Below are 26,069 nucleotides of genomic sequence, written 5' to 3'. Positions count from 1 at the left end.
CTGGTCTTCCATATTGTTATCTACATCAAAGAGAGAAAAGGCTTTCAAAACTTGCTAAAGATCAGAAAGTGATACAGGAAGCATTGACTCAGCCTGCCCGGTAGTTGGCCCTGGATCCCAGTCTCCCCAGTTGCTGGGAGAGTCCCTGAGGCTGTAGCCCTACTGCAGTTGCTGGTGCAGACCATCTCAGACCTCCACCACCCCAAACATACAGGGCTGGCCAGGATTCCCCTGGTCCCCCACAGCCAGCCCCCCATGGCTGCGTCCTTAGAGACACAGAGCCACTCACACCCCCAGTGTTGGCCAGGGCACCCTGATGCCCCAGTAGCCACCACCTTTTGATCCTGCCCTTAGGCATACACACACCCCCCCTCACCCCTTGAGACCCCCCAGACCCTATGGTCTCTCCAGCAGCTGACCAGGATTCCCCTGGTCCCCAGTAGCCAACTCCCCTATGGTCTCACCCTTAGAGATCCCCCTGGCTCTCAGGCCACTTCACCTTGGGGCTGGACAGTCCAACTTGACCTTCATTAGTGCTCACATGCTCACTCACACTTGCTCAGGTTGCTACACCATGGGCACACGGTCCCTCTGACATGTGGTCTGGCTCTTGTTGCTGCACTCAGACCCCCATACACAGAGAGCAGAGAACTCTCACCCCAGGAGAGAGCTAGAAAGTAATGTAATAGATGCCACACTTGTTCCTCCCCTATTCACCTCAATCCATCCTTTTCCCTGCTTTTGGTTCCTCCCCTAAAAATCTCATAGTAAGTCCTGTGCAATCCTGAAATGCTTTTCCCCCACAATGTGCCCCATACCCCTAGGCAGCAACCCCCCTTCAGTCCGAAAGGTGCTCTAGTGTTGATTCATTTGACGGGTTTTTATGCCTGGATGCTGGACATGAGACACTGCTGGGTCAGCCCTGGAAGGGGCCCAGGCAGGGTATTTGTTCCTGTGAGTCCTTAATTTAGGTTCCTGCCTGCCTTTGTGCCCTTGGGCTCCTCTGGGCACATGAGATGGGCCTTTAATGGGCCAGTGGTCCCTGGGATGGGCCTGGGAGTAGCCAGAACAGGATATGAATCGGGGTCTCCCTGCCATTGTCTTTCCTGGTCCTTTGTGGGTGTGCAGAGCAGCTTTTAGTGGGGGAATACAAGGTTATGTAATAAAAGATACAACCAGAAAGGATCACACCATCCTCTCTCCTTGCACAGCACTTCAGACATCTCTTTCGCCTCCTGACTGGGCTCTTGGTGGGACTTGCAGGGAGTGCTCTCCTGTTGCCTTGCTTTACTATCTCCGTGGTGCTGCTGAGCTGTTCTTTGGTCCTGCGGGCTTTCGTAGGGCACTTTGTCGCCCCAGGCCATGTGCAGATCAGGTCCCATCACCATCCTGGATCTTCTTCCAATCCCTCCCCAAACATATTACCCCAGAGATATTCCTGTGGCTCCACAGGGGAGTGCGAGCTCACCCAGGAGATGTCCTGGCCCTACTGACCCTGCTATCCCCAATCCTGAATTAAAAAATAAAGGGATTGGCGTAGAGAGACAGAGGAGGCAGCAGTAGGGCAAAAAGCACAGAAGTGTTCATATAGGTAGACACGGCTGAAATTTCTATGCTTTGTCCTTCCCAAAGGCCTGTAGTGTTCCTGTATGAACCAGAGCCCTGACACCTGACTTCATACAGTTCTGTGAAGACCACCATTTGCAGCCATTAACCTGTACCCCTCTGTAACTGGATTTCTCCCATTACAAGTGGTTTGCGAAGAACGAAACCCAAACGTGATGGTGGGGTAAGATAACCAGGCATCACTGTATGCTGAAAACTGGGGATCTGGATCTGGGAACCCGGATCTGAAGTCTCCCATGGGTTTACCCTCCCGCAAAGACTCGGCGAGCAGCTCGGCAGCCCTCCACCCTCCTGGGGACAGAGAAGCCTGCGTGAAACCAAGCCCGCTGCCCTCGGCCAGGCCTTGGCTAGCAGCGAGCATGGCAGTGCCAAGGAAACAAGTGGAGGACAGAGAAAGCCGGGACACTTTCCGTAACGGGAGAGCCGGCGCCCAGCATCGCACCTCCAGCGCCGGGGCGGGGGCGGGCGGCTGAGGGAGAGGGTGGCTGAGGGAGAGGGCGGCACCGCCTCCGGCTCCCGTTTGCCAGGCGCGCCCCCGTGCCCAGCGCGCAGCCGCACTGCTTCAAAACAGTTTGTTGCTCACGTCGGAGAAGCCGCTTCCGTTTCCAACGCCGCATTCCGGCCCCACCTGCCTGTGCCGGAGCCCCCGTTCGCTCCGCCGCCCTACCCGCCGGAGACACGACCCCGCGTTCCGCCGCCCCACCGAGCCATGTCCGCCGAGGGTAAGGCTCCCGGCTGCCCCCGTCCCGCCGCTCCCCCGGGGTGGGGGGGGGGGGGGGGGGGGCGGGCAACCGGGCAGATGGGGCGCAGAGGAGCGGCCGAAGCGCGGAGACCGCTCCCTCACCCTTCGCAACGGCCCCGGCGCTCCCTGCCCCACCGGCCAAGCCACGCCCATCGCGCCCACCGCTATTCGCCAGTTCCGGCATGGCGAGCTGCCGCCATTGGCTTTCGGCGCCGCCCGTCGCCGCTGCGTCAGTGGCAGTGGGGGGGCTCGAGGCGCGGAGGGCGCGCGGACGAGCGGGCGGTTGGAGGAGCTGCGCGGGCTGGGGGCGGCGGGAAGGGTATCCGGGCGCGGAGCGGAGCCGGTGGGCGGGCGGCGCTGCGCTTTCCCTCCCCCTGCCCCGGGCGCTCTCGGGCTGTCAGCGGCGCTCGGGTTTTCTCCTGGGACGCGTATTCCCGAAGCGCCGCTGCGGCGTCACTCCTTCCGCAGCCAAGCCAAGGGCAGAGGGGCGGCCGTGGGCGGCTGTGCTGGGAGCGGGGCTGTCGCGGGGAAGTTGCTGCTCGGAAGAAGTAATGTGGCCCTGCCGCGGCTCGATTACCTCATAGTGTAATGCCGGAGGCTGGCAGCGGCAGTTGCACGGTTTGTGGTGGGGGAAGTATTTGCTTTCCTTAGTCTGTTCAAATGGTGGGTGAGCGTAATGCCAAAATGCTGGGGAGGCTTCGCTGTGGAGCAGCGGTGTCTCGGCCCTGGCAGGTCCCCGAGTGCTGCAGTTGCTCAGATACAAAACTTGACTACCAGCAGAGATGAGTAATGCTCCTAAAGTGAGATGCCTGACCTAACCATCTTTCCATTCAAAGACTTAATGTGTTGTAGTGTCTTAGAGGTGTACAGGCTTCATCTACATAGGATCAAAACAGGTATATTTCTGTTGGTTACATGCTTCACCTTGCCCTTCCAAGGAGTAATGTTTATACAGTCTCACATCAGTTTAAGCTCATTTAGCTTGTCGTTGCTGTCACAGACCTCTCAAGAAGTTCCACCAGGCTCTTGCTCAGATGCCCAATTTCCTTGTGTGGCTTCATGGTTCAGGGAGCTTTTCTGGCTAAAAAATAGTTTCCACTTTGGCACGGTTAGGCTTCAGCCAGTTCACTGTGCAATTATGCAAGTGTCGGCAGGAAGTAGATGGGTAGGACCGAGATGTAGGAGGGTGGGAGCCTAGCAGTCCTGATATACTCCTGATTAAGCACACACACAGGGTAGTGCGGTGAGTGTCTGTTCCTTCTCCTTTGTTCTCAATTTTTTGTTCTCCCGGTTGGCTTTGTCTATAACTCGGTAATCTTAACAAGCATTAAGACTGTTCTAAATTTCTCAGCAATAGAAAAGATGTGCCGTTAATAATATTCCTCAGTTAAAAGGTGCAGTACGAGCTCAAATCTTACTAGAGGCTTCTTTGTGAGACTTGTTTCACCTCGAGTTTTGATCTTCTTAGCATCTCAGTAATCCAAATACAAGACCTAAAGCCATGGGAAATCTGGTTTCATTATTCTGCTTCTCACCATAGTAATTGGTTTGTATTTGCCCAATGTATGATCCCATTGTATTAATCTGTTGCACATTTCAGTCATGCAAATGCTGACTATAGCGTTCTAAATTAGCTCTTGTTTCAGTGTTCAGAGAGTGTTGATAAGCATTTTATCTCTGGTAGAGTATTCTGGTGTCTCTCTCTGACAATCTATTGTCAGAGATTAAGGATAAAATGATCAGAAGTATGCTAAATTCAAGGATGCAACTTGAGGTGGATGGTACCCAATTTTTCCAAGTGCGGTATCTAAGCATCTTTATAAAATCTAGTTCATCTTACACATAGCTTCCATGGCTGTTGAGGTCATGTTTGCAGCAATACAGAGATATGTCTAACTGAACTCTTAGAAAATGAAGAAAAAACATTGCATTTTTGTGAAAAGTTTGATTTTTGTTTTAGTGACTTTGCAAGCTGCCCCCAGGAACTTGGTAGTAGAGGTTGGGATAGGATTTAGTACTACTCAGTGCTTTCAGCCCACTCATCCTCCTCCCTTTACCATTCCATACCTTCTGGTTACCTAAAGTTCTGTTTCCACAATAAGCGAGAGCATTCATTAGATAATGTCTGACTCGGTGCAAGTCCTGCCTTATCCCACTGGCTTATGTGGTGTATTTATTAGCAATGTACTTGAGGAAAGAAAAGTAGTCTGTCAGCTTGTCTTCAGACTTCAGCTGATGCATCAGATCTGGTTGTACTTCTGTGCTTGTGGCTTTGATTATCATAATATGCAGAAATGTGCTTAAAACTCTCAGTTACGCCTGCAATGAGATTGAGTTAATATGCAGTTACCTGAAGGTTGGATGGGATGATAACTACCCCTGAAAGGCATCATGACACTGGTATCCCTATGCTCTCCCTCGTGGTAGGTTTTTTTTTTGCATATGTTAGCGTAAGTGTCAGGCCATAAATAGAGCAGGATCTAGTTGCGGTCCAATTTCATGCTAGGCGGCTCACCTTCTGTGACTTAGTTTAAACCCAGGTAAGTTCCTTCATATTTGTTTGGGTAGGGTTGCTTTGCTTGATTTGCTTTGGTATGTAATTCTTAGTTGCTACAGATTTTTAGGGGCTTTTTTGTTTCTCTTTTCTTTTTAACTCTGAGTTCATGTTTGGTTTGGGGTTTTTTGCTTTTGTGGTTTTTTGTTTGTTTGTTTTCAGTAGTTCTCAATTAATATCAGTATCTTTCCATCTCTAAATTATTTTGGTCATCTGCCCATTTCCCCCCCGTCTCCAGTCCCCCTCTGGATTTTCTTTATGTTGCAATTTGGTTCTATTAATCCTTCATTCTTAGGTTTCACATTTTTCTTCTGTTTTCAGCTCTTTTCACCAAAACCTATGCTACTATAAATCTGGGGAAAGGTGACCAACCAGTAGTAAAAAGCTAAGCAGTCATTTTATTGCTGGAGTATGTTGATCAAATGACAAGAGTTTCCAAAGAGGAGAGAAAATTTGCAAGTCATAATTACTTCTAAATATATTTCTCTATTGGTTATTTTAAATAAATTCTTTATGATGCTTGGTTTTATTTTGCTGCATAAAAAGCCGTAACTTAATATAATGTAACTTCTGATGCAGGATTAGATGCACAGTTGGACATTTTTGCATGTAAATCAGTGAGAGCTGGGCTCAAGTTCAAGTGCCTTTTAAATTTCTACAAATGCCTGCTACCTGATGATTTTGTGCAGAAGCAAAGAAGAGCTCCTGGTGAAAGAATTCTAAATGGTGAATGTAAACAGCTCTTAAGTTAAAAAGAGCACCTCTAATCTTGGCTTTCAAATTTGGTCATTTCACAGCACTGCTCTACAGCTACCATTCTGTACAAAGCATTTTTATGAACATATCCCTTCTATAATGGCATATCCTACTGCCTTACTGAAAATAATAAGTCATAGTCTACACCATATAACCCAGAGCATGCGTTGAGTCTGAAAGGAAATCAGTTTTATGTTTTCTAATGTTAGATGATTGTCACTTCAGTTTTCAAACAGAAATTCAGAGTTCTCTTAAACTGATACCTTTATTCAGTGATTGGATAAACCAGCCTATTTAATAAGTCGTACTATACGTACGTACTATATGTAATTCACTTCACTGTAAAAGCCTTATTTGAAATAGATAAACCTAAAATATTTTCTTAATCACACTTTTAAAAATCTATAATTTCTTTCAAGACTTACTGGGAATGTCTAAATATCTATGTCAGGGTATTTTGTGTCAGTGGAATTAATGCAATGGAGTTATTAACTTGGCATAAGAAATGCAGTTGCATCTTCATTCAAGTCACAAGCAAAAATTATCTTGATGGCTTCATTTTCTTTTTTTTCAGGAGCAGATATTAATCACAGAATCTGGCAGTTTGTGGTTTCTACTTGAGGGAGACTGCTATGTATTTCACATTGTTTGGTGCTGTATGTATGGCATTACTCTGTATTGCTAGCATTTTTAAGAAGCATCAGAAATATTTAGAATTACTTACAGGACTAAGTTGTGGTGCAGTTTCCTCAAGGTTATGAGTAAATAGCTGGAATTCTTTTGTGACAACTTTTTGAAGGTCTGAGGATTGTACTTAAAAGAACAAAGTTTTCCTCACATGTAAGAATGACTACAGTAGTGACGTTGCGTTGCTTAATTCCCTGACCTGAATAAGATATGCATAGAACTATAGGATGACAACTACTTCTTCCTATACCTTTTTTTTTTTAACTAACTAGTATTTGTTGACAAGCCTTCCAAATAAAATATTTTTGAGCACAGACATTCTCTTTTGGTGAATGTAGCCAATATACAGGAAATACGTTTAAATTTGTCCACTGATTTTAGAGGCAGGGTAGCTAGGATACATTAGGAAAACGAAGGAGGTGCTTGGTATAAACCATGTGGGTCTATGTTTTTTGGAGCAGCTTTCCTTACTGTAGTGACCAGTTATGTTGAGAAACCATCATGGAAATGGGTCATGTATTCTAATTTCCTGACTACCTACGTAAGAGTGCCATTCTGAAGAGGGAATGATTTCCTTTCCGTGTATGAGAGCAACAATGTTCAGCAACAGGTAATGGAAGTTAAAAGCCCTGGGGATGAGGAGGATCCTGAGCACCATCTTAGAGGTTAAAAGTTTTGAGAGACTAGTGCTTGTTGCTGCATTGCTTCTGTCATTTTGATGATCAGTCTATCAGTTTTGATGATCAATCTATCAAATACATTGCCTCATCATTGTAGAAATGAATTGTAATTAATTAGATATTTGCTGGAAGTGAGGTGTTTTTCTGTTCTGTATTTTCCTGTTTGGTTTATGTTAATCCTCCAGCTGTGAGTTGCTGTAGCTACGGACTTTGGAAATACTTTATGCCCAGAGTCCAAAGCACTGTTGAAATTCTGATTTTGAAACTTATTTAAGGGAAGGTGGCAGGGGTATGAAAAACTAAGCTTTGCTTTCAGTATCAACCAGTTGTAGAAAGTCTCCTGGCTTCTTATCATACTGGCCTTCCTCCAGTCCAGCTGGAGCTACTTTGACTTTGCTACATGCTGGTTCCACAGAATTTTCCCTCTTCTATACACGTTGCTCTGTCTGCTGTAGATTGGGACATAGTTGCTGACCAGGTAGGCTTGATTTGCCTGCCATATTTCCTGTGAGCCGAAGTGAGGCATGAGATTGTGGCAAAGATTATGAATGTACAGGTAAATTATATGCATTGTATGGTTGCACAGGTAGTGTACAGCTTGTGTCACTTCATCTAGTTAGGGGTAGAAAGATGATTGCAGGGCAGTAGAGGCCCAGCTGTAAGTAGGATGTTTTTCAGGCCATACAGTAACCTGGCATACCGGCTGGGGAAATAGGCAGAGAGGATTGTTCCCAGCTGCTTCATTCCAGATGCACTTTTCCTGACTCTCAGTTAACTCTCTCCCAGAGTAGGTAGAATACGAAATTTGTCAACAAAGAAATTTGTGCCTGTGAGGCAGTTAAATAATTCAACGCATGCAAATAACTCATGTTAGCCTGCAGTGAACTTCAGTCAGTGAACATCACTGGAATGTTTTGCTAAAAGCTGCATCTAAATTAAGTTCAGTAGTCCTGTTGTTTACTTCTATACAGCTAATTAAAATGGGCCAAGAACTGTTCTTTGAGCCTAAGCAGCATATCCCAGCTCATGACCACTGCCATGGTTTTAGCTGGGATAAAGTTAATTTTCTTCACTGTAGCTGGCATAGTGCTGTGTTTTGGACTTAGTGTGAGAATAATATTGATAGCACACTGATGTTTTAGTTGTTGTTGGGTAGTGCTTGTACTAGCCAAGGACATCCAGCCTCTCATGCTCTGCCGGGTGCACAAGAAGCTGGGAGGAGAGGGGGCACAGCCAAGAGAGCTGATCCAAACTGGCCAAAGGGATATTCCATATCATAGGACGTCATGCCCAGTGTATTAACTGAGGAGTTGGGCGGGGGAAGCAGCGATCACAGCTTGGGGCCTGTGGTGTCGTTTGGTGGGTGGTGAACGGTTGTATCACTTGTTGTTTGGGTTTTTTTCTCTCCTCCCAAGGTTTCACCTCTTTCTCTTTCATTATTTTCGTTTTATTATTATTTTTACTGTTTTAATCATTAAACTGTTCTTATCTCATCCCGAAGGTTTTCTTACTTTGGCCCTTCCAATTCTCTCCTGCATCCCACGGGGTGGGGGCAGTGAGCAAGCAGCTGCGTGGTGTTTAGTTGCTGACTGGGGATAAACCAAGACAATCCTTTTTGGCACCTGATGTGAGACACAAAGGGTTTGAGATAATAACAGTGGCTGGTCACAGCATTGATTCATCTGTTCTCAGTATTAGTTTATCAGATCTACACCATGCAGATTTTGAAGTACGTATTAAAGATTGGTGTTGGTTTTTGTAGTTTGCTGTGCAGTGATTAGAGATGTTTTGCCTGGGAGATTTGTTATTAAAACACTGGCCTTGAGCTTTATCAGTTATTTGGGTCTTGCATGGAAGTCATTACTGTATTTTGGGTACCACCTTGTGGAGACAATTAGCAATTATATCTCCTCCTCTGAGAGGTTTTTTTATGGAGGAAGTACAGAATGGCACCTTAGGCACCATCGTATATAATGCCTCCTCCTTCATTACAACAACTTTTCAGTATTTTGAACATCCTTGGGTAGTTAAGATTCATCTGTTGATATTTCTTTGGCAGATTGTTTCTGTTCTGTCTAAGGGTAATAAGCAATTTAAGAATATAATCCAGAGATCTGCCCCAAGGCTTGATAGTTATGGGTGGCAGAGTATGTGGGATAGTGTGGGCAAATGCCTAAGATGGTGGGCACCCCCAGTGTCATGGGACTTAACCCCTGAACAGTTGCAGAATCCTGAAAAATTAGTAGAGTATTTGGAGGAAGTATGTTGTCACCCAGGCAATTCCGGAGATACAAATCACTGCAATGTGCTGAGGCCTGGCCCATGCCTACTGAGCCCTGTTTAACACTATTCAGTGCCCCCAAGGAGAAGAAAAGGCCTCTGGATCTAAAAAGACAGACAAGGAAAGTGACAAGCACTGTGGCCACTCAAACCCTCACAAGAGGTGCTGAGATAAGAGCAGTTTAATAAGTAAAATAAAACAGTAATAATAATAAACCCACCAGTTTTCTTACTTTGACCCTTCCGATTCTCTCCCCCATCCCACAGGGGTGGGGGGAGTGAGCGAATGGCTGCGTGGCGTTTAGTTGCTGAGTGTGACTAAACCATGACACCACTGAGCTAAACTCCATTTTGCAGGGCAGCTATGCCCCAGCTAGCTTTTTGGCCTCATTACTACTATAAACATAGCTATTGAGTGCATGGCAATTGATGAGCGTTTCTGAACATATCCTCAGTTTTGTGAAATCTTTCATAATCTGATGACAGCCAAATCCCAACCCTGCTGCATTGTTTCTTCTGGATTACATGGGAGTACTGGCCAGAGGGAAAACTTCGTGACCTGTGGAATTCAGCTGCTTTCCCACCTTTTGGTCTCTTAAGAAATTAGAACAAAGGGAAGGGAACAGGATTTGGAGTGAATTGTTTCTATAAAAGTGAAGAAACAGACCGCTGTTGTGCTCATACAGCCCTGATTGCTTGCTGGAGCTCAGTCCATCCTGTGCACCAAACAGGGTAGAGATCCTGTGGAAAATACGGCATGTGTTCACATAGTTAGTGTGTCACTAAGCAAGTGTGCTGGCTGAATTTAAGGCTTATTTCCAAACTAGTGGTTCACAGTATGATTCTTCCATTAATGTGCTTCATCAGGAATAAATTGCACACCCTCTCTTGCACTCCCAGAACCACCAGATCTAGCTGTATTACAGTTATTCTGAAAACAGGACATTTCTTCTTGATGTAGTGTGTTTAACTGGAAAAAAATTGATGCTGGTGATTTGCCATTCAGTGTTTCTGCACAGCATCTCATTGGGAGGCAATGTTTGGTTTGACCTGAATACCAAATATGCAGTTAGGATTTGTAGACTGATTTGTTTCAAGTGTATTAAGCATTTCTTGTTTATGAAAGTAAAATTTTAAAACCAAATGAATATGCTTGTTGTATGCTTGAATGTAAATAGGGGAGTTCTCGGAAGTGCTTGTTACTGGCTCTTCACTGTTCCCATCGAAGCTGGACACTGTAGGAAGAGTTGGGTACTGAATAGTTTCAGGAATCCTGCCAACTAAGCAATACTAAGCCGCATCCCTTCTAGGGCGTGTTAAAACCTCAATGCCTGTGTTTAAAAGTGACTTTGGGTTTAAAGGCTAAAGTGAAACTCATTTTAAATTAGCCTGTGGTACAATTCAGATAATGCTAAACATGATACAAGTACTACAGTTGTCATTTGATACACAGAATGGTGTCTAGTCTCATCTGTTTCTTTTTCTGCATATGCTAATAGATTATGTATCTGGGAATGTTGAGGATGATGATGAAGCAGTGATTATTGACCATGGAGAAAATGGACTGTCTGCACAAAGCTGCATGTCAATGGAACAAAACCCTGAAGTAAACAGTGTTCACCATGTGGCTCAACTTGCTTATGGTAATTACTGTTCATTTTTATTGTGATCTAATAGTTAATGGCTACTTTTAATGATGTTTGTTCAGTGCTGCTGTCTTGAATGCTTTCTGTGTTACCCATATCTTTAAAACCTACTTTTTTAGAAAGCTACTTTAGAGAAATTGCTTGGCAGTGCATTTAAAAAGAGGGACTTTTTTAGTTATTACTTTAGAGGTCTTTATTAATAGTGAAGCCACTAAAATATTATGTTTTAAAGGCAGGTTTTTTTACTTATAAAGTAAGTGTACCTAGGAATGAATTAACAAGCAATTTGGAAAATAAATGTCACGGAAGAACCTAACTCCCAAAATGAGGTTTTTAGATAAACTGTCCAGTGTAATTTAGTAGAGCACTGGGGATACTGATGTGCAATGACAGTAAGATGATTGTTTAAGGTGATAAATTGTTAGCTGTAAGTAGTGTTTGGTGATTGTAATTTGTCGTATTTATTTTAACATGCAATATCAAAGTGTTTCAGAAATCTTACTCAATTCTTTATTGGCCCAGACAAAAATTAATCATAGCTGTTAGCATTTATTAAGTCCAGTAGCAGTATTACAAGTTAGCAAGTAAAATTACTATAACTAAGTGCAGGCACTTAGTAGTTTTTGGTTGGTGGTTTTCTGGTTTGGGGTTTTTTTTTTCCAGCCAGTTGACTTTATGGAGAATCTCACCAATATTTCTCTTCAGCAGAGTCAAGTTATATCTGTTCCTAGTGTTGTTAGGTGCTTCTGAGAACCTTTAATCTTTTGGGTCTTCTACTTGACAGTAGAGTATACTGAAATTTTTTTGTACATTTATGTCTAAAAACATATTTGGGGCGGAGGATGGTTTGGATGGTTTACTTTGGGTTTTGTCTCTGTTTTTAAAAAAAAAAAAAATCCTGCCCAGGAAACTGTCATAGACAGCTGTGGAACTTTGGTTTCAGGACATAGTAATTATTTCTTTATCAACAAAGAAATCATGATGAGTGAGTATGATTATTTTTTAAAAGGTAAAGGATAGTCTTGACATCTTTGGGCTTACAGCTTCTGTTGTTGTAGATTTTAACTAGACAATACCTATGCTAACAATTGAGTATAGTGAGATATATGACCAAAACATGACATGTTTATTTTCAATAGGACTGTTGAACTTAACTCTTTGAACTGAAATTCTCTGATTGTTTTTATTTAACCACCATCTTAAGCTAGTATCTTGTAGAGCAGTGCCTTTTCTTCAGATCTAGTTCTGTCTGTCCAAACTAGTTTGTTTTACTTTTGTCTCATCTTCTTGCCTGCAGATACTTAGCTAGCAGCGCAAGCTCAGCATTGTTAAGATACAGACCTAGGTCTTTATCTCTCCACACCAGTTGCAGAACACTTCTATTGTGCTATGTATTATGTTACCCATTTATGCCCACAAACTCAGTATCACTTTTGCTGGCACTTTTTTTAGTCATCGTATTTGTGCCTAACTCTAAATTTGGGAAGCTGAGAAATATGGTTAATTTAACATAAGCACAATATGTTTAAAATGTAATTAAACCAAGGACCTGATGTTTCTCCAGGTGAAGTGGCATTCTAGTTTGGCTGCAGAAAGTATCTGAAGTTTGAGGGACTACTTTGTGCCAGTGTGTTAATCCTGCTGCCCTGCACCCCTTCTACTTTCAACATGTCCTCTCGCTTGTATTGGTGTTGGTCCCACAGGGTGCTGCCATCTCCCAGGCTCCCAGTTCTGGGGTCCTTAGTGCTAGAAAATGAGTGCTAGCTTGGTCTGAGTGGTGGGGACAGAGGGATGAAGTGATCTGGGAAAGGAAGCAAACTCCGAAGCTGGGTGGGAGGGTAGGTAGGTTTTAATCTTCACCTGAGAGAACAAATATTAAGTAATTGCCAATGTGTTTTTATTACTACCTGAAAGGAGGTTGTACTGAGGTTGGTGTTGGTCTCTTCCAAGTTACTCATGATAGGATGAGAGGAAACGGCCTCAAGCTGCATCAGAGGAGGTTTAGATTGCATATTAGGTAAAAATTCTTCACTGAAGGAGTGGTCAGGCATTGGAACAGGCTGCCCAGAGAGGTGGTGGAGTCACCATCCCTGCAGGTATTTAAAAGATTTATAGACGTGGCACTTCAGGGCACGGTTTAGGAGGCACGGTGGTGTTGGGTTGACGGTTGGACGTGATGATCCTAGAGGTCTTTTCCAACCTCGGTCATTCTACGATTACTCAATTATTGATTGTGATTTCAAAATGATGTTAATGACACTACTCTAAATCTACCACAGATCTTGCCTAGGTAGCATCTGTCAACTCTGCTACAATATTTGTCTGGGCTCTTAATGCAAATTTTTTTTTTCTGGCTTATGATACTAAATATAGTACTACTTTTCTGTCCTGCCCCCAGCCCTTCCTCTTCTAGCGCATAAAAGAAAAGTGGTTGTCTGCTTTTCATTATTGCTCTTGGCTTGTCCCTGTCCCATTGGCTGTTTTTTCTTCCTTCTCTTCCGAGATATTAGTTCTACTTTCCAGTAGGGCCATGAAATTAGTTCCATTATTTTGTAAAAGTAGTAAAAATTACCCTGTAACTTTTCTCATGCAGCCGCTTTACTTGGGAGGAACTTTCTGTAGGTATCCACAGAACTTCCCCACCATACTTTTTCAGCTTGTCCTGAGCTCCAGAAAGCTCCTTTACAGCAGATAGTATGGTGGAGATTTGGTGTTGCCTTTTTATGCCAGCCAAGTTTTTCTCCTTATTTCTCAGAAACCTTCCATGGTGTTGTTTAGTTTCTTAAGCTTTACTTGTCTTTTAATATCTTCTCTTACCTATATCTTGCTATCTATGTAGTGCTTGGCCCATCTATAGCTAAAATATATAGAACTCAAGTGGAAGTCGTTACCTTCCCCTCTACAGCCCCCCCCCCTTCCCCTCTTAACAGTGTTTTTATTTTAGAAAGAACTGCCCTAGCCCTTTCCTGAAAGTTTGAGGTAGAAACCCGTAAATGATGGACAGGCAGATTTGGCAGTAGTCTATGACTTCTCTCTTAACTGAAAATCCTTTAACATTCTTCAAAAGGTAGGTCTGGCAATCATGTGGGCTTCAGAAGGGTTAGGAGGGAGCAGTGATAAACTGGGATGAAGGCTTTTTACCTGTGTGCCAGGCCCACATGTGAAGAGGTGGAGGCATTTTTTATACCACTTGTGGATAGGTTCTGTTTGGTGGTCCCTGGCCTACACTGGCTCAACAGAGGAGATACCTGGAGCAGATCTTTTTTGTTGCACAGTGCTTCAGTGACAAAACAGGAAGGGGGGATGGACACACAACACCCACTAAGTGTAGGGAAGGGGCAGCTGAGGACTAAACAAATGGGAACTGTTTTACATTGCGGGTGTGTTTCCTGAATTTCAGCTGTTTTTGTTGGAGTTTTGAATTCTGTGACTTTGTACAATCAGACATGGGAATGAGAACAGAGAATCAACAGTGAAAAGCAAGGCAAATGAAATGGAGGCTGGAGAGAGTTTGGAAGAAAAAAAGTATTAAATTGAATTTATAATTTCAGATCTAAATAAATTGGATTAGTAAGTGTTTAATAATGTGCTAGTTAATAACCAGTTCGTAAATAAAAAAAAAAAGGATGACTGTGCATGTTTATTGTAGTGAAATGTTTTTAATGCAATGGGAAACCTGCTGTGATATACTTTGCTTTCTCTCCACTTTTCCAGGAAGCGAAGGCTTATCAGTGCTAGCTGAACGAGTGGCATCACAAATGAGCCATTCTGCAAGTATGCAGAGAGGAAATAGTCACAGCCCTGAAAAAATGGATTATGTGTTTTCACATAATAAAAGAAAACGACTTGCCCCTACTCTTGTGGGACAGAATGTGGTATGTTTCACCAAACAGTAGCCTTTTGTTCTGAGGCCAGTTTCATGTTCTCGGGAATGTAATTTTTCCTTCACTTTTATACACTCATTTGATGACATCCTGATGAAGTGTGGGTAGGATATTAGTGTAGTGCATGGAAGCTTCTAGTAAAACTTTGTTGTCCTGGATACTATATATGTGTATAACAACAGCTAGTGTACAGTGGAGAGTGACTTAATACTAATTTCTCATGTACATGCTCTTATTTTTTCAGTAAAAATCTGTTTGTGCAATTTAGGATAATATGAGTTAACTTAATGTTGAATAGGATTTGCCTCCAAAGAACAATTCTGTCCAAAGACAGGCTACATATTTTTAACTTAAGATAGTCTGAAGCTTAGTTCATGTCACCATATTTTATTCTTAAATTACAACAGTCGGGCTGTCTCTAATGCTATAAAAGCAGTTTCACTCTGTTTAATTCTGCCTGTTGTAAAAGAAACAAAAATAACACCCCCACCCTTTTTTCTTCTTTAAAATAAGATCTGATTAAATATGACTTAGTTTAAAAAAAAAAACAACAAACAACAAAACAAATAGGAAAAAAACCCACACAAAACAATAAGACTCACAAAATCTATGATGTATGGTGGACCAGAACTGTTTACATCCAGTAGAAGAAAAGTGTCAGAATTGTCCAGGTGGTGGCACTGTTGATTCCTGACTAAAAGCAGTTTTCAAGCAGTAAGAAAATCAGGTCTCTTAGACATTTGTACAGCTTCTGCGTGTAGAGTTATACCCATTGAAATAAATACACATTTTTTTCAGGTTGATTTTTTTAAAATTAGTGTAAAAATTTACATCATGTCTCATAAGCCTAGCTATATAGTACCTATCTAGATGAGAGAGTTCTGGCCTTAAAATAACCAAATAAAAATACATATTATTATATAAATTTGCAAGAGGTTTATACTGAACCAGAATAAGATACTCTTAAAACAAAAGTGAGGTGAGTATTCATATGACGTAACCACAGCACAAAATGAGATGACTGTGTTAAGTCTCGCTTTCTTGGGCCTTTTTGTGGCCAGGGGAGCGAATATAGCTACAACTGAAAGTGTCCAAGTTGGATTCCTAGCAGGTCCTCTGTGTAGTTTATATTTTGAATTCTTTCATTATTCAAAACATTAAAAGTTCTTTATGTTATTTCCCAGATGAGAACGAGGGAAGGAGAATATGAAGACAGTGACAGTGTCATTTATGAGTATGAACCAGACTATGAATGTGTAAGTTAACTTTCTTTTGTTTGACTAACTTTGAAAAGCTGCTTTGGGGATGTGTGTTTTGGAGTAGGCTAAAATAACGTGAGGTTTGAAGTTGGGATTTATTGGCATAATGTGATATCCTAAGACCATGTATGTTTTACTAGCTTACGCTCTTTTTTTATTATTTTAATGAAAAAGGGGAGTATTGTATCTGAAGCTTCCTACACTGAAGCTTCCTACGCTGGAGATCAGCAGAAAACTCTTATGGAGGTCCTCAGTTATTGCCAGGTATTTTTTTTCTTCATCTCTGAAATGGTATTTAAATAATTATAGTTAAATTTCAGGAATATTTGCATTCTATATTTAATAACACATTACTTCATCCTTTCTAGTTGTTCCTTTGTTGGTTGCCCACTTCAATATTTTCAATGAGGAAATAACCTACTACTTCATATTCTGTGAACTTTTCACACCATAGCCAGCAAGGATACTTTTCAGATAGTAAGCTTTAATACAAAATGTAAAGTTCAGTGATTTATTGCGAGGGGCTTCACAGTAATGGGAAAGATCTCACTGTCATATGTACCCAGCTGTACAAGGTTTGCCAAAAGTGTGTCAAAATCCTCTAGTGCTATTTTGGTGAGTTCTTTGCTTTTGACTTCTGAAGCAGTAGCTGGCAAGATTGAAAAACCACTGCACTGAAAATTAAAAGCATGCCATATTTATTCAGGTGAGCACTTATGTGACTCCAGAGTCACAGTACTCTATGGAGTGAAAGACATTCAGGCCATGCTTTAGGGAGCATAATTTGTTAGTGGCTTGTAGATAAGTATTAATGTTTTGCAAGTCTCCTTAAGAATATATTCAGCAAATCTGTGGAAGAGAATTGACTAAGGCTGTGTAACATTCTTGCCACTAGTCTGGGAATGTGTGCTGTAACAAGTAGCACTAATGAGAAGCTATAGCCTCTTTTGCTGCCTACTAGCCCCTTTCCATCTCCTTCACCCCACTTTTATCCCCTCCTCCCAGTAAATCTGCCCTCAGGCTACATGAAGACTTTTAATAATGCTTGTACTGTCCACACTGATTTAAGGTCTTTTAGTGTTCCTTGGCATGTTTCTAAATTTTGTGAAGATTTTATAGATTCTTCTATCTAAGGATATTTCACATTTTAAAAGATAGCTATCATATTGAAACCTAACTGTTGGTTTTGATAGAATTTTTAATTATTTTCAATTTTATCTCCTACAAATCCATCTAGCAATTTTGTATAGCCATGTGTATTTAAAAAATTTCTCTGGCTAGTTTTGCTATACATCAACAAGAGAGGTTGCATCAGTTAGTTGAAGACACGTTTCCTCTTTGTGACTCATTTATAATGTCCTTGTGTATTTTTTGCAGTAATGGCTGATGATATGTGCCTGATAGGTATTTTCCAGTTGGCAGTCCCTTTCAATACTAAATTAATGTTCTGTTATCTGATTCCTTTATGCTGTTACGGCACAAAGTGTATGTCTAAATTGCTGTGTAAGCATCATGTTTGAGTTGCTAAATCCTGGAAACACTGACAAGGGAACTTACTATATCGCATGGTAACATATATTAATAACTGATGGGACTTAGAATGCTTTGAATATCTGGCTTTTATGTCTGCAAATTTGGGCTTTTACAATAATACTTCTAAGAAGTTTGTACCTCATTGCTTTAGCAAGGCAACACAAATTCTTAACATCTGAAAGAAAACTTGACCTTGGTGATTAACTGAAGATCAGATGCTTGCCGTAAAATAAGTAGGCTTTTCCAAATTCTTTATCTTTCATTCTGTGATTATTAAAAATGTGGATGCAATTGATTTCAATGCCGTGTTTGCTCTGAAAGGCATGGCTGAGTTGATTTCTCCATACATAACACATCTCATTTTCACAGAATCAGAGGATGGAAGGGACCGATGGACATCATCTTGTCTAATCCCCATACGCAATACAGCTAGTGCCCAGGATCATGTCCTGATGGCTTTTGAATATCTCAAGGAAGGGAGTCTCCACAACCTCCCTGGGCAAACTGTGGCAGTGCTGAGCCACCCTCACAGTGAAAGAGTGGTTCCTGATATTCAGAGGGAACCTCCTGTGTTTCAGTTTGAGCCTATTGCCTCTGGCCCTGTCACTGGGTACCTCTGCAAAGAGCCTGGCTTTGTCCTCTCTGCTGTTTCCCTTCAGGTATTTGTATGCATTGATGAGATCCCTCTTGAGCCTTTTCTTCTTCAGACTGAACAGTCCCAGCTCCCTCAGCCTTTCCACATGGGAGAGATCTTCATCACCTTCATGGCCCTTTGCTGGACCCTCACCAGTATGTCTGTGTCTCTGCTGTACTGGGGATCCCAGAACTCCAGGTGTGGTGTTACCAGTGCTGAGAAGAGGGGAATGATCACCTCCCTCAACCTGCTGGCAATACTTTGCCTAATGCAGGCCAGGACACCGTTAGCCACCTTTGCAGCAAGGGGACATTGCTGGCTCACATTCACCTTAGTAATCACCACAAGATCCCAGGTCCTTTTCTGCCAAGCTGCTTTCCAGCTGGGCGCCCCCAGCACATACTGGTGCCTGGGGTTGTTCCTTTCCAGGCGCAGGACATTGTACTTCTCCTTGATGGACTTCATGAGGTTCCTGTTCATCAGTTTCTCTTGCCTCTTGATGTTCCTCTCGATGGCAGCACAACCCTCTGGTGTGTGAGCTGCTCCTGCCGGTCTGATGTCATCTGCAAACTTGCTGAGGGCATGCTCTGCCCCATCATCCAGACCGTTAATGAAGATGTTAAACAGGATCAGACCCAGTATTGACCCATGGGGTACTCCGCTAATTACTGGCCTTCATGTAGACTTTGTGCTGCTGATTGCCACACTCTGGGCCTGGCCATTGGTCCAGGTTCCAAATGAGCTCACTGTCTGCTCATACAACCTGTATGAGCATCATACCATCAGCAGCTTGTCTGTGAGAATCTTTTGGGAGACAGTGTGGAAGGCCTCCCTCATATCTGGGTAGACAATATCCACTGCTCCACTCACCTACGATGAAATGACTAGCCTTGTAGAAGTTTATCAACTTGGTCAACTGTGATTTTGTCCCCTTTGATGAAGCCATGCTGTGGCTACCCCTGGTGGTATTCTTGTCACTTGTGTGCCTGGACATGGTTTCCAGGATAACTGCTCCATCACCCTCCCAGGGATGGAGGGGTGGCTGAGTGGCCTGTAGTTCCCTGGGTCTTCTTCTTTGGCCCTCTTCAAGACAGGAGTGACATATGCTTTTGTCCAGTCTTTGGGCACTTCTTCCACTTGCCTTGATTGAGTAAAGATCATTGTGAGGCCACACTTGATACTATCAGCCAGCTCCTTCAGTATTCGTGGGTATATCCCATTAGGCCCCTTGGATGTAATTTATGTCCAGTTTGCTTAAGGATTCCCTGACCAAATTATTTTCCACCCAGTGTGTCTTCATTGCTCCAGCCTTTCTCCCTGGTCTCTGGGACCTGGGATTCTGGAAGGCCAGTCTTTCTCGTAAAGGCTGAGGCAAAGCAGTCAAGGTGCCTGATCCTTTTCTGTGTCTTACATCACCAGGTCCCCCATCTCATTCAGCAGTGGGCCCACATTTTCCCTAGCCTTCCTTTTGTCACCTATGCACTTGAAGCCCTTCTTGTTTTTGGCATCTCTGGCCACATTCAGTTCTGGTTGGGACTTTTACTTTACAGGTACTATTTTTCTAAATCTATTTCTCACTGGGTGTTACAGAAATTAGTATTTTGGTGGCTGCCTATAAACCTTTTACCTTTTTACTTGGAAACTTATTGTCACTTAAAATAGCATATCATAACACCTAACTTACCTTAGAGCTTGTCAGTATCTTTTCAGTGTAAATCGAAACATACCAAATAGGTAAAAAACAAAATGTCTGCTGGAAGCCAGAAGCACAACCTTTAAGTGTCAGCCATGTTAAAGTTGCAAAAGTAAGCTTCTCTGAGAATTCTTTTTACTGTGATATATACTATTATTACTTGCATTTTATATCTAAGTTGATCTTTAGTATGCTTACAGAATGTATATGTTAGCTACAGATCTTACGCAGTTTTAGGGAGGAGAATTTTGTCCTTAATTGAACTTTCTTGATTTCTTCTGATTTAAATTGGGTTCTTGTGAAACAATACTGTTTTCACTGTTATGTTTGTTGTCAGGCCATGTATGAAGCCATTCAGAAGTTGGATAAAAAATTTGACCTGCTTCATCGAAAGGTCTCAGAAATGCAGCATACTCGTGTAAAGCCACTGTTGCTCAGACCTGTGAGTATTAAAGACCTAAGACATTTCTTTTTCCTTTAATTCTGTCACTTCCTGTGATGTATATTTTAAAAATTAAATTAGGATTAAAGTTAGTAGCAAAGTAGGAGACTTAAAGTCCATTTCAACTAAATTATTCTAGATTTTTTTACTGTATCCAGCTTCAGTCTCCTGTATTGTTATTGACCCCAGTGGTCACAGAACAGCCAGTCACCCCCATCAAGTTCAGGATGCTGTGATAGATGCTGTAAAATTCTACTTGTATTGGAATGAACAGAAATGAATTGTGTAGGTTATGTCTTAAACTTGGGTATATTGGTGTTGCTGTTTTATGAGATGTGGTGTACTGTCTCATTGGTTTCTGCAGTTGGAAGAGTTTATGCATCATTCACACAAGTTGGTTCAATTGACTGACTTTTAGATCTCAGCAGTGTGTTTTTGTATCCATTATGGTATAGAATTGGTTTGGGTTTTGGATTTGTGTTTTTTAATAACTTTTTTCAGATTTTTTAAAGAAGATTTGATATTGAGTACCCACAATTCATTTGTTCCTACATAGTCAATCCACTATTAACTAAGGAGACAAAATATTAGTACTTGTAAAAATGCTCTTTAAAAGGAAAATATATCAGATGTTTTTGTAAGAAGGTAATAAAATCCAAAAAGGAAAATATATCAGATGGTTTTTGTAAGAAGGTAATAAAATCCATAATGACCTTTCTTTGTCAATAATACTGCAGAGCTTTTAATGTGGCAGAGGTGATCCTGCTGTCAGGAGGTGTCAAGACATCAGTAAGACCATTTGCTTTAAGAGTGGGTAAAAGCAATGACACTCTTGTGCCATGTCAGTTATCAATAGGATACAAGGTTTTATTTGGGAATGTGTTTTTGTTGACAACTCCAAGCTTGCACTGTCCACACATCCAAAAATATGAGATTCAGGGAACAGACTGGTCTTATCAGCGTATTGGGCTTGCATGGCAAGGTTTTGGTAGCAGGGGGGCTACAGGGGTGGCCTCTGTGAGGAGCTGCTAGAAGCTTCCTCTATATCCAGTAGAGCTAATGCCAGCCTTCTCCAGGATGGACCCACTGCTGGCCAAGGCTGAGCCCATCAGTGACAGTCATAGCGCCTCTGGGATAACATATTTAAGAAGGGGGAACAAAAAAAAAGCCCTGCGCAATTGCAGCTGGAGAGAGGGGTGAAAATATGTGAGAGTAATAGCCCTGCAGACACCAAGGTCAGTGAAGGAGGAAGAGGAGGAGGTGCTCCAGGTGCCAGAGCAGAGATTCCCCTGCAGCCCCTGGAGAAGACTGGTGAGGCAGGCTGTCCCCCTGCAGCCCATGGAGGTTAGCGATGGAGCAGATATCCACCTGCTGCAGCCCACGGAGGACCCCACACCAGAGCAGGTGGATGCCCAAAGGAGGCTGTGACCCCATGGGAAACCCGTGCTGGAGCAGGCCCTGACAGGAGCTGTGGCCCTGTGGAGAGAGGAGCCCAGGCTGGAGCAGGTTTCCTGGCAGGTCTTGTGACCCCGCAGGGGACCCACACTGGAGCAGTCTGTTCCTGAAGGGCTGCACCCCGTGGGAAGGGACCCACGCTGGAGCAGTTCATGGAGGACTGTCTCCCGTGGGAGGGACCCCATGCTGGAGCAGGCGAAGAATGTGAGGAGTCCTTCCCCTGAGGAGGAAGGAGCAGCAGAAACAGCGTGTGATGAACTGACCACAACCCCCATTGCCCATCCCCCTGTGCCTCTCGGGGGGGGAGGAGGTAGAGAAAATCATGAAGTTGAACCTGGGAAGAAGGGAGGGGTGGGGTAAGGTGTTTTAAGATTTGCTTTTATTTCTCATTACCCTACTCTGATTTGATTGTTAATAAATTAAGCTGATTTCCCCCAGTCGAGTCTGTTTTGCCCGTGACAGTAATTGCTGGGTGATCTCTCCCTGTCCTGATCTCAACCCACAAGCCTTTTGTTATATTTTCTCTCCCTTGTCCAGGTGTATAAGGTATAAGGGGGAAGCCAGGAAATGCATGCCAACCAGTTTTTTAGGTTCTGCTAGCACTTTATATTTAAAACCATCAGGAATGCTGTAGATTTTTTTTAACAGCTTGTACCACTGTGGTATCTGTGATGGGCTAAGGATACAAATAAGGAAAGGTTGCTGGTAAAGGTACTGGGGTTTTTTTATTGGATCAATTCCAATAGCTGGAGAAATGGACAAACTTTCAGGCACATAAGCCTTTCTTTAGGTCATAGATTTTTAAAGGTTACAAGAATGGAATATAATCAGATTTTTATAAACAAACAAACAAAAAAAACAGGAAAAAATGCACAAAAACCAACCAAACAAAAAACCCAAACCCACATGTGTCAGCTACATTTGGTAGCTCCTGCTCAGTGACTTGTATTTTGAACCTGAATGCGTGCTTTAGGGTGCATATATTTCTTAATAAAAGTACTCCAGGTGGTGGAAAGCATAGTCTGTCTCTCAGTGTGTCAGTCTTAGTCTCTTTGGAATCTTCCATTGTAGACAAGATCTGAACATTCAGTGTTTTCAGCTAGCAAGTAAAGAATGAAGAGGCAGCCAGGAGAGAAAGTGAATTGTTTTTTTCTTTTTTGAAAAGAAAGCTAACGTGGCAGTGCAAACACCCCTGGAAAACTCAGCAAACTGAGTCAATAGCTAACAAATTTTAAATTTTATGTTGCCTGTTTTTTTTAATAGAGCTTTTTTAAAAAGCCTTTACAAAGCTGCCTTTGTCATATATTTCTCTGGCTTTTTAGAAAGCAATTGTGCCAGCACTCCAGGTGGAAAAAACTTGAGAAACATTGAAGCTGACCAGATACACTCTTATTGTTGGAACTACAAGTGAGAATAAAAGAAAGTAGAGGGAAGGCTAAAAACTAATAGCACTGGCTTCATGGCAATTACTATCTCAATGAAGAGTTTGTTGCCTATAGCATAATTACTAAAACCTAGTCTTCCTGGTTTGCAAAAAAAAAAAGACTAGATATGTCCAATTTAATCTTTTAATTTTCTGAATCACATTTACAGAAACCAGTTGGATTTACATACAGAAGTTCCAGTCATTTGCCCCAAGGAAAAATAAGAGTACAAAAATCCATGGAAAGGGAATCAAGTCTTCACCTCTCTTCACCAGGCCAGGGACGGCATAGCCCAGTCATAAGGGTTGCTTTACAAAATGGCCATGTTCAGGTCAATTCCACAATAAAACATGTTCAACCGAGTCTTCAGCTGGAATCACAGCAGCCTGTTTGTAGGCAAAGCCCACCGCTCCCCACTATAGTTTCTACACATTCATTGCATTCATCATATGCAGCAGCTAACAGGATGCCTGACCTTTCTCCACGATCAAATCTTGTAGCCAGCATTGTGGAAAGTACTGTCAATGTTGCATCTTCGTCAGCAGCATCATCACTGATGCCAGCACCATCTGAGACCAGTTTGGGAAACAGTGCTGTGGGGACGAACTTCAGAAATGCATCTGGGAGTGTGAACACAAGTAAAGAATTGCCATCTTCTTCAGTTTCCATCAATCCTAGCTTTGGTGAGTTCCTTTGTAATGAATACTCAGAAACAAAGGCTAAAAAACTGCTGCTAATATAAAAAAATACTCATAAAGAAATACCTTTATTTAGCAAAAGTAAAGGAGCAGAACTGACTGCCATTTTATGATGGAATACTATTTAGAACTCTTGAAACAAAGATTATAGGAATGTTTAAATGCCAGGGATGACTTAAAAACCTCTGCAGTGTATATACAGTTGTATAGCCTACCACAATCCTTTGATTTATGTACGTGCTTTGGGTTCTTTTAAGACTAGGCCCTCTTTTTCTCTCATGATACTCTTGATGTAATCTATTTTTAACCTGTGTATGTGTCATCAGTAGTGTATGCATGCTATGCATATGTTTAAAAAGGCAAAACAGATTGCCTGTAATGCTGAGTGAGGGGTATGCATGTATATATATGTCTTGCATTTAAGAAAGCAACTTACATGATTTGTGTGAAGGATGTACCTGTTTTCTTCTTGTGGAGGATTTTATCAGTGAAAAATCCTTTTTCACTGTGTTGTTTTCTTTCAAAATACTTAATTCCACAGAAAACGAAGAATTCCATAGATACTGCATTATAATAAACAAGCATGTATAAAATAGCACCATGTTTTAAAAACTAATGCATTTCTCTCTAAAATATAAATACCCTGAGCTATGTGGACAGCTGAGCTATGAGGTTTTGGTTGCATTTGGTCTAAAAAATAAGTTTATACAGCTGAAGAGCTGCACGAATAGTAGCTCAAATACTTGGATACCGATCTGCAAATTTGTAAACAGTGTATGACTTAGCAGTACTATGTATGGTTATGCCATTCTTTGTGGGTCATTGAATTAAACATACATAGTATTTGCACGTGTGTAAAATAGGCCAGTCTGAACATTTTGGACTCTCATGTGTCTAATGTGTTTTCTTCGGTGTTATTATTTTAGTTAGTTATGTTGGTGGTTAACGTGAATCAAAAAGATCTGTTACTGTTCCAATTTAAAGCTACTTTTGTAAGAGCAAAGATAAGTAATATATAGTAGAATTAGCTGTAGTAGAGAACATATACTGAGCGTACCATAGAAGTCAAGAGAAGGAGTTTGAAAAAGTGTTCTTTTCTTAACAACTTGATTGTTTTTTTAATTTTTTTTTTCTTTAAATGTTTTTGTTTTACAAAAGAGTTTGTTGGGGACCCAGTGAGAAATGTAAAAGTTCTTGGAAACTATTTGATGAAAGCTCGGCAAAAGACTAAACCAAAGTATGCAGCGCGCTACTTAGTTCGTGTCTTGTTCCCCAAGGAAACGTTGTTGTGCAGCATTATGGGAGCGAGTGCACGAGGGCGCAGGACATTGGATCCAAACAAAATTGCTGCAATAAGAGGTATGCTACCTTTCAAAATGCACTTCTTTAATACTTAACAAAGATTTTAACTTACAAGAAGTCCTTTTCTGTATGTTTCTGCTAATCATTGTCTAGCAACTGGTGAAATGATAAATGCAGTAGTGGCTGTGCTCCACCCTGCTGTGTCTTTTGGTTTTGAAATTCCTGCTTTGTAATTCTTATTGTTCATTTTTCTTCAATGTGGATAAAACAATTCTGATTTCTCCTAGTTTTGTGTACTTCCTGTCATGCTGTCTGTTTCTAAATTTTTCATGACATCTTATTCTGTCTTTGTGGCACAGGCTTTGTGGTGGTGTTTTGGTTGGTTCAGGTGTTTTTTGTTTGGGGTTTTTTATGGGGATGGTATACTTGAGACCAACATTAGCTGGTGATTCTTAAATACTTTTCGTTTTCCTTTAAGTTCACATCTCTTGTTTATTTAAGAAATAGTGAAGATGGGGAGGGCATTCTTTTTTAAATGTCAAGCCATTTACACAGATCCCATGGCACATCTGTGTGAACCTACACATAATCCTCATCCTGTCTAAAGGGTGGGAGATTATTTAAGATGTGTGAAGTAGTTATAGCATCAGCATTACCCTGTCTCTGTTTTTTGTGGGGTTTTTCTTTGTTTTGTTTAAAGTTAGTATGATAAATCACACCTTTCCCCTAATTCTACCAGGAAATGCTTAATAATAAAAGCATTATTCACAGCAT

At 42.0% G+C, this 26,069-nt stretch overlaps 1 protein-coding gene across 1 annotated transcript in view; it reads left to right on the top strand.

Annotated features, from left to right (window-relative positions):
• The first annotated feature begins 2,184 nt into the window (after window positions 1-2,184).
• The window catches only part of BEND2 (BEN domain containing 2), a 36,274-nt gene continuing 12,389 nt past the window's right edge, over window positions 2,185-26,069 (top strand). The window contains exons 1-8 of the mRNA XM_064474829.1: window positions 2,185-2,348; window positions 10,825-10,968; window positions 14,686-14,846; window positions 16,040-16,111; window positions 16,289-16,378; window positions 20,312-20,416; window positions 23,465-23,978; window positions 25,152-25,352. Coding sequence (XP_064330899.1) covers window positions 2,336-2,348; window positions 10,825-10,968; window positions 14,686-14,846; window positions 16,040-16,111; window positions 16,289-16,378; window positions 20,312-20,416; window positions 23,465-23,978; window positions 25,152-25,352 — 1,300 coding nt within the window. The 5' untranslated portion in view covers window positions 2,185-2,335. The remainder of the gene's footprint in view (window positions 2,349-10,824; window positions 10,969-14,685; window positions 14,847-16,039; window positions 16,112-16,288; window positions 16,379-20,311; window positions 20,417-23,464; window positions 23,979-25,151; window positions 25,353-26,069) is intronic.

The sequence above is a fragment of the Phalacrocorax carbo genome, chromosome 1 (assembly GCF_963921805.1).
Source record: "Phalacrocorax carbo chromosome 1, bPhaCar2.1, whole genome shotgun sequence".
Taxonomy (NCBI): Eukaryota; Metazoa; Chordata; class Aves; order Suliformes; family Phalacrocoracidae; genus Phalacrocorax; species Phalacrocorax carbo.
This window is presented reverse-complemented; position numbering and strand designations above follow the sequence as displayed.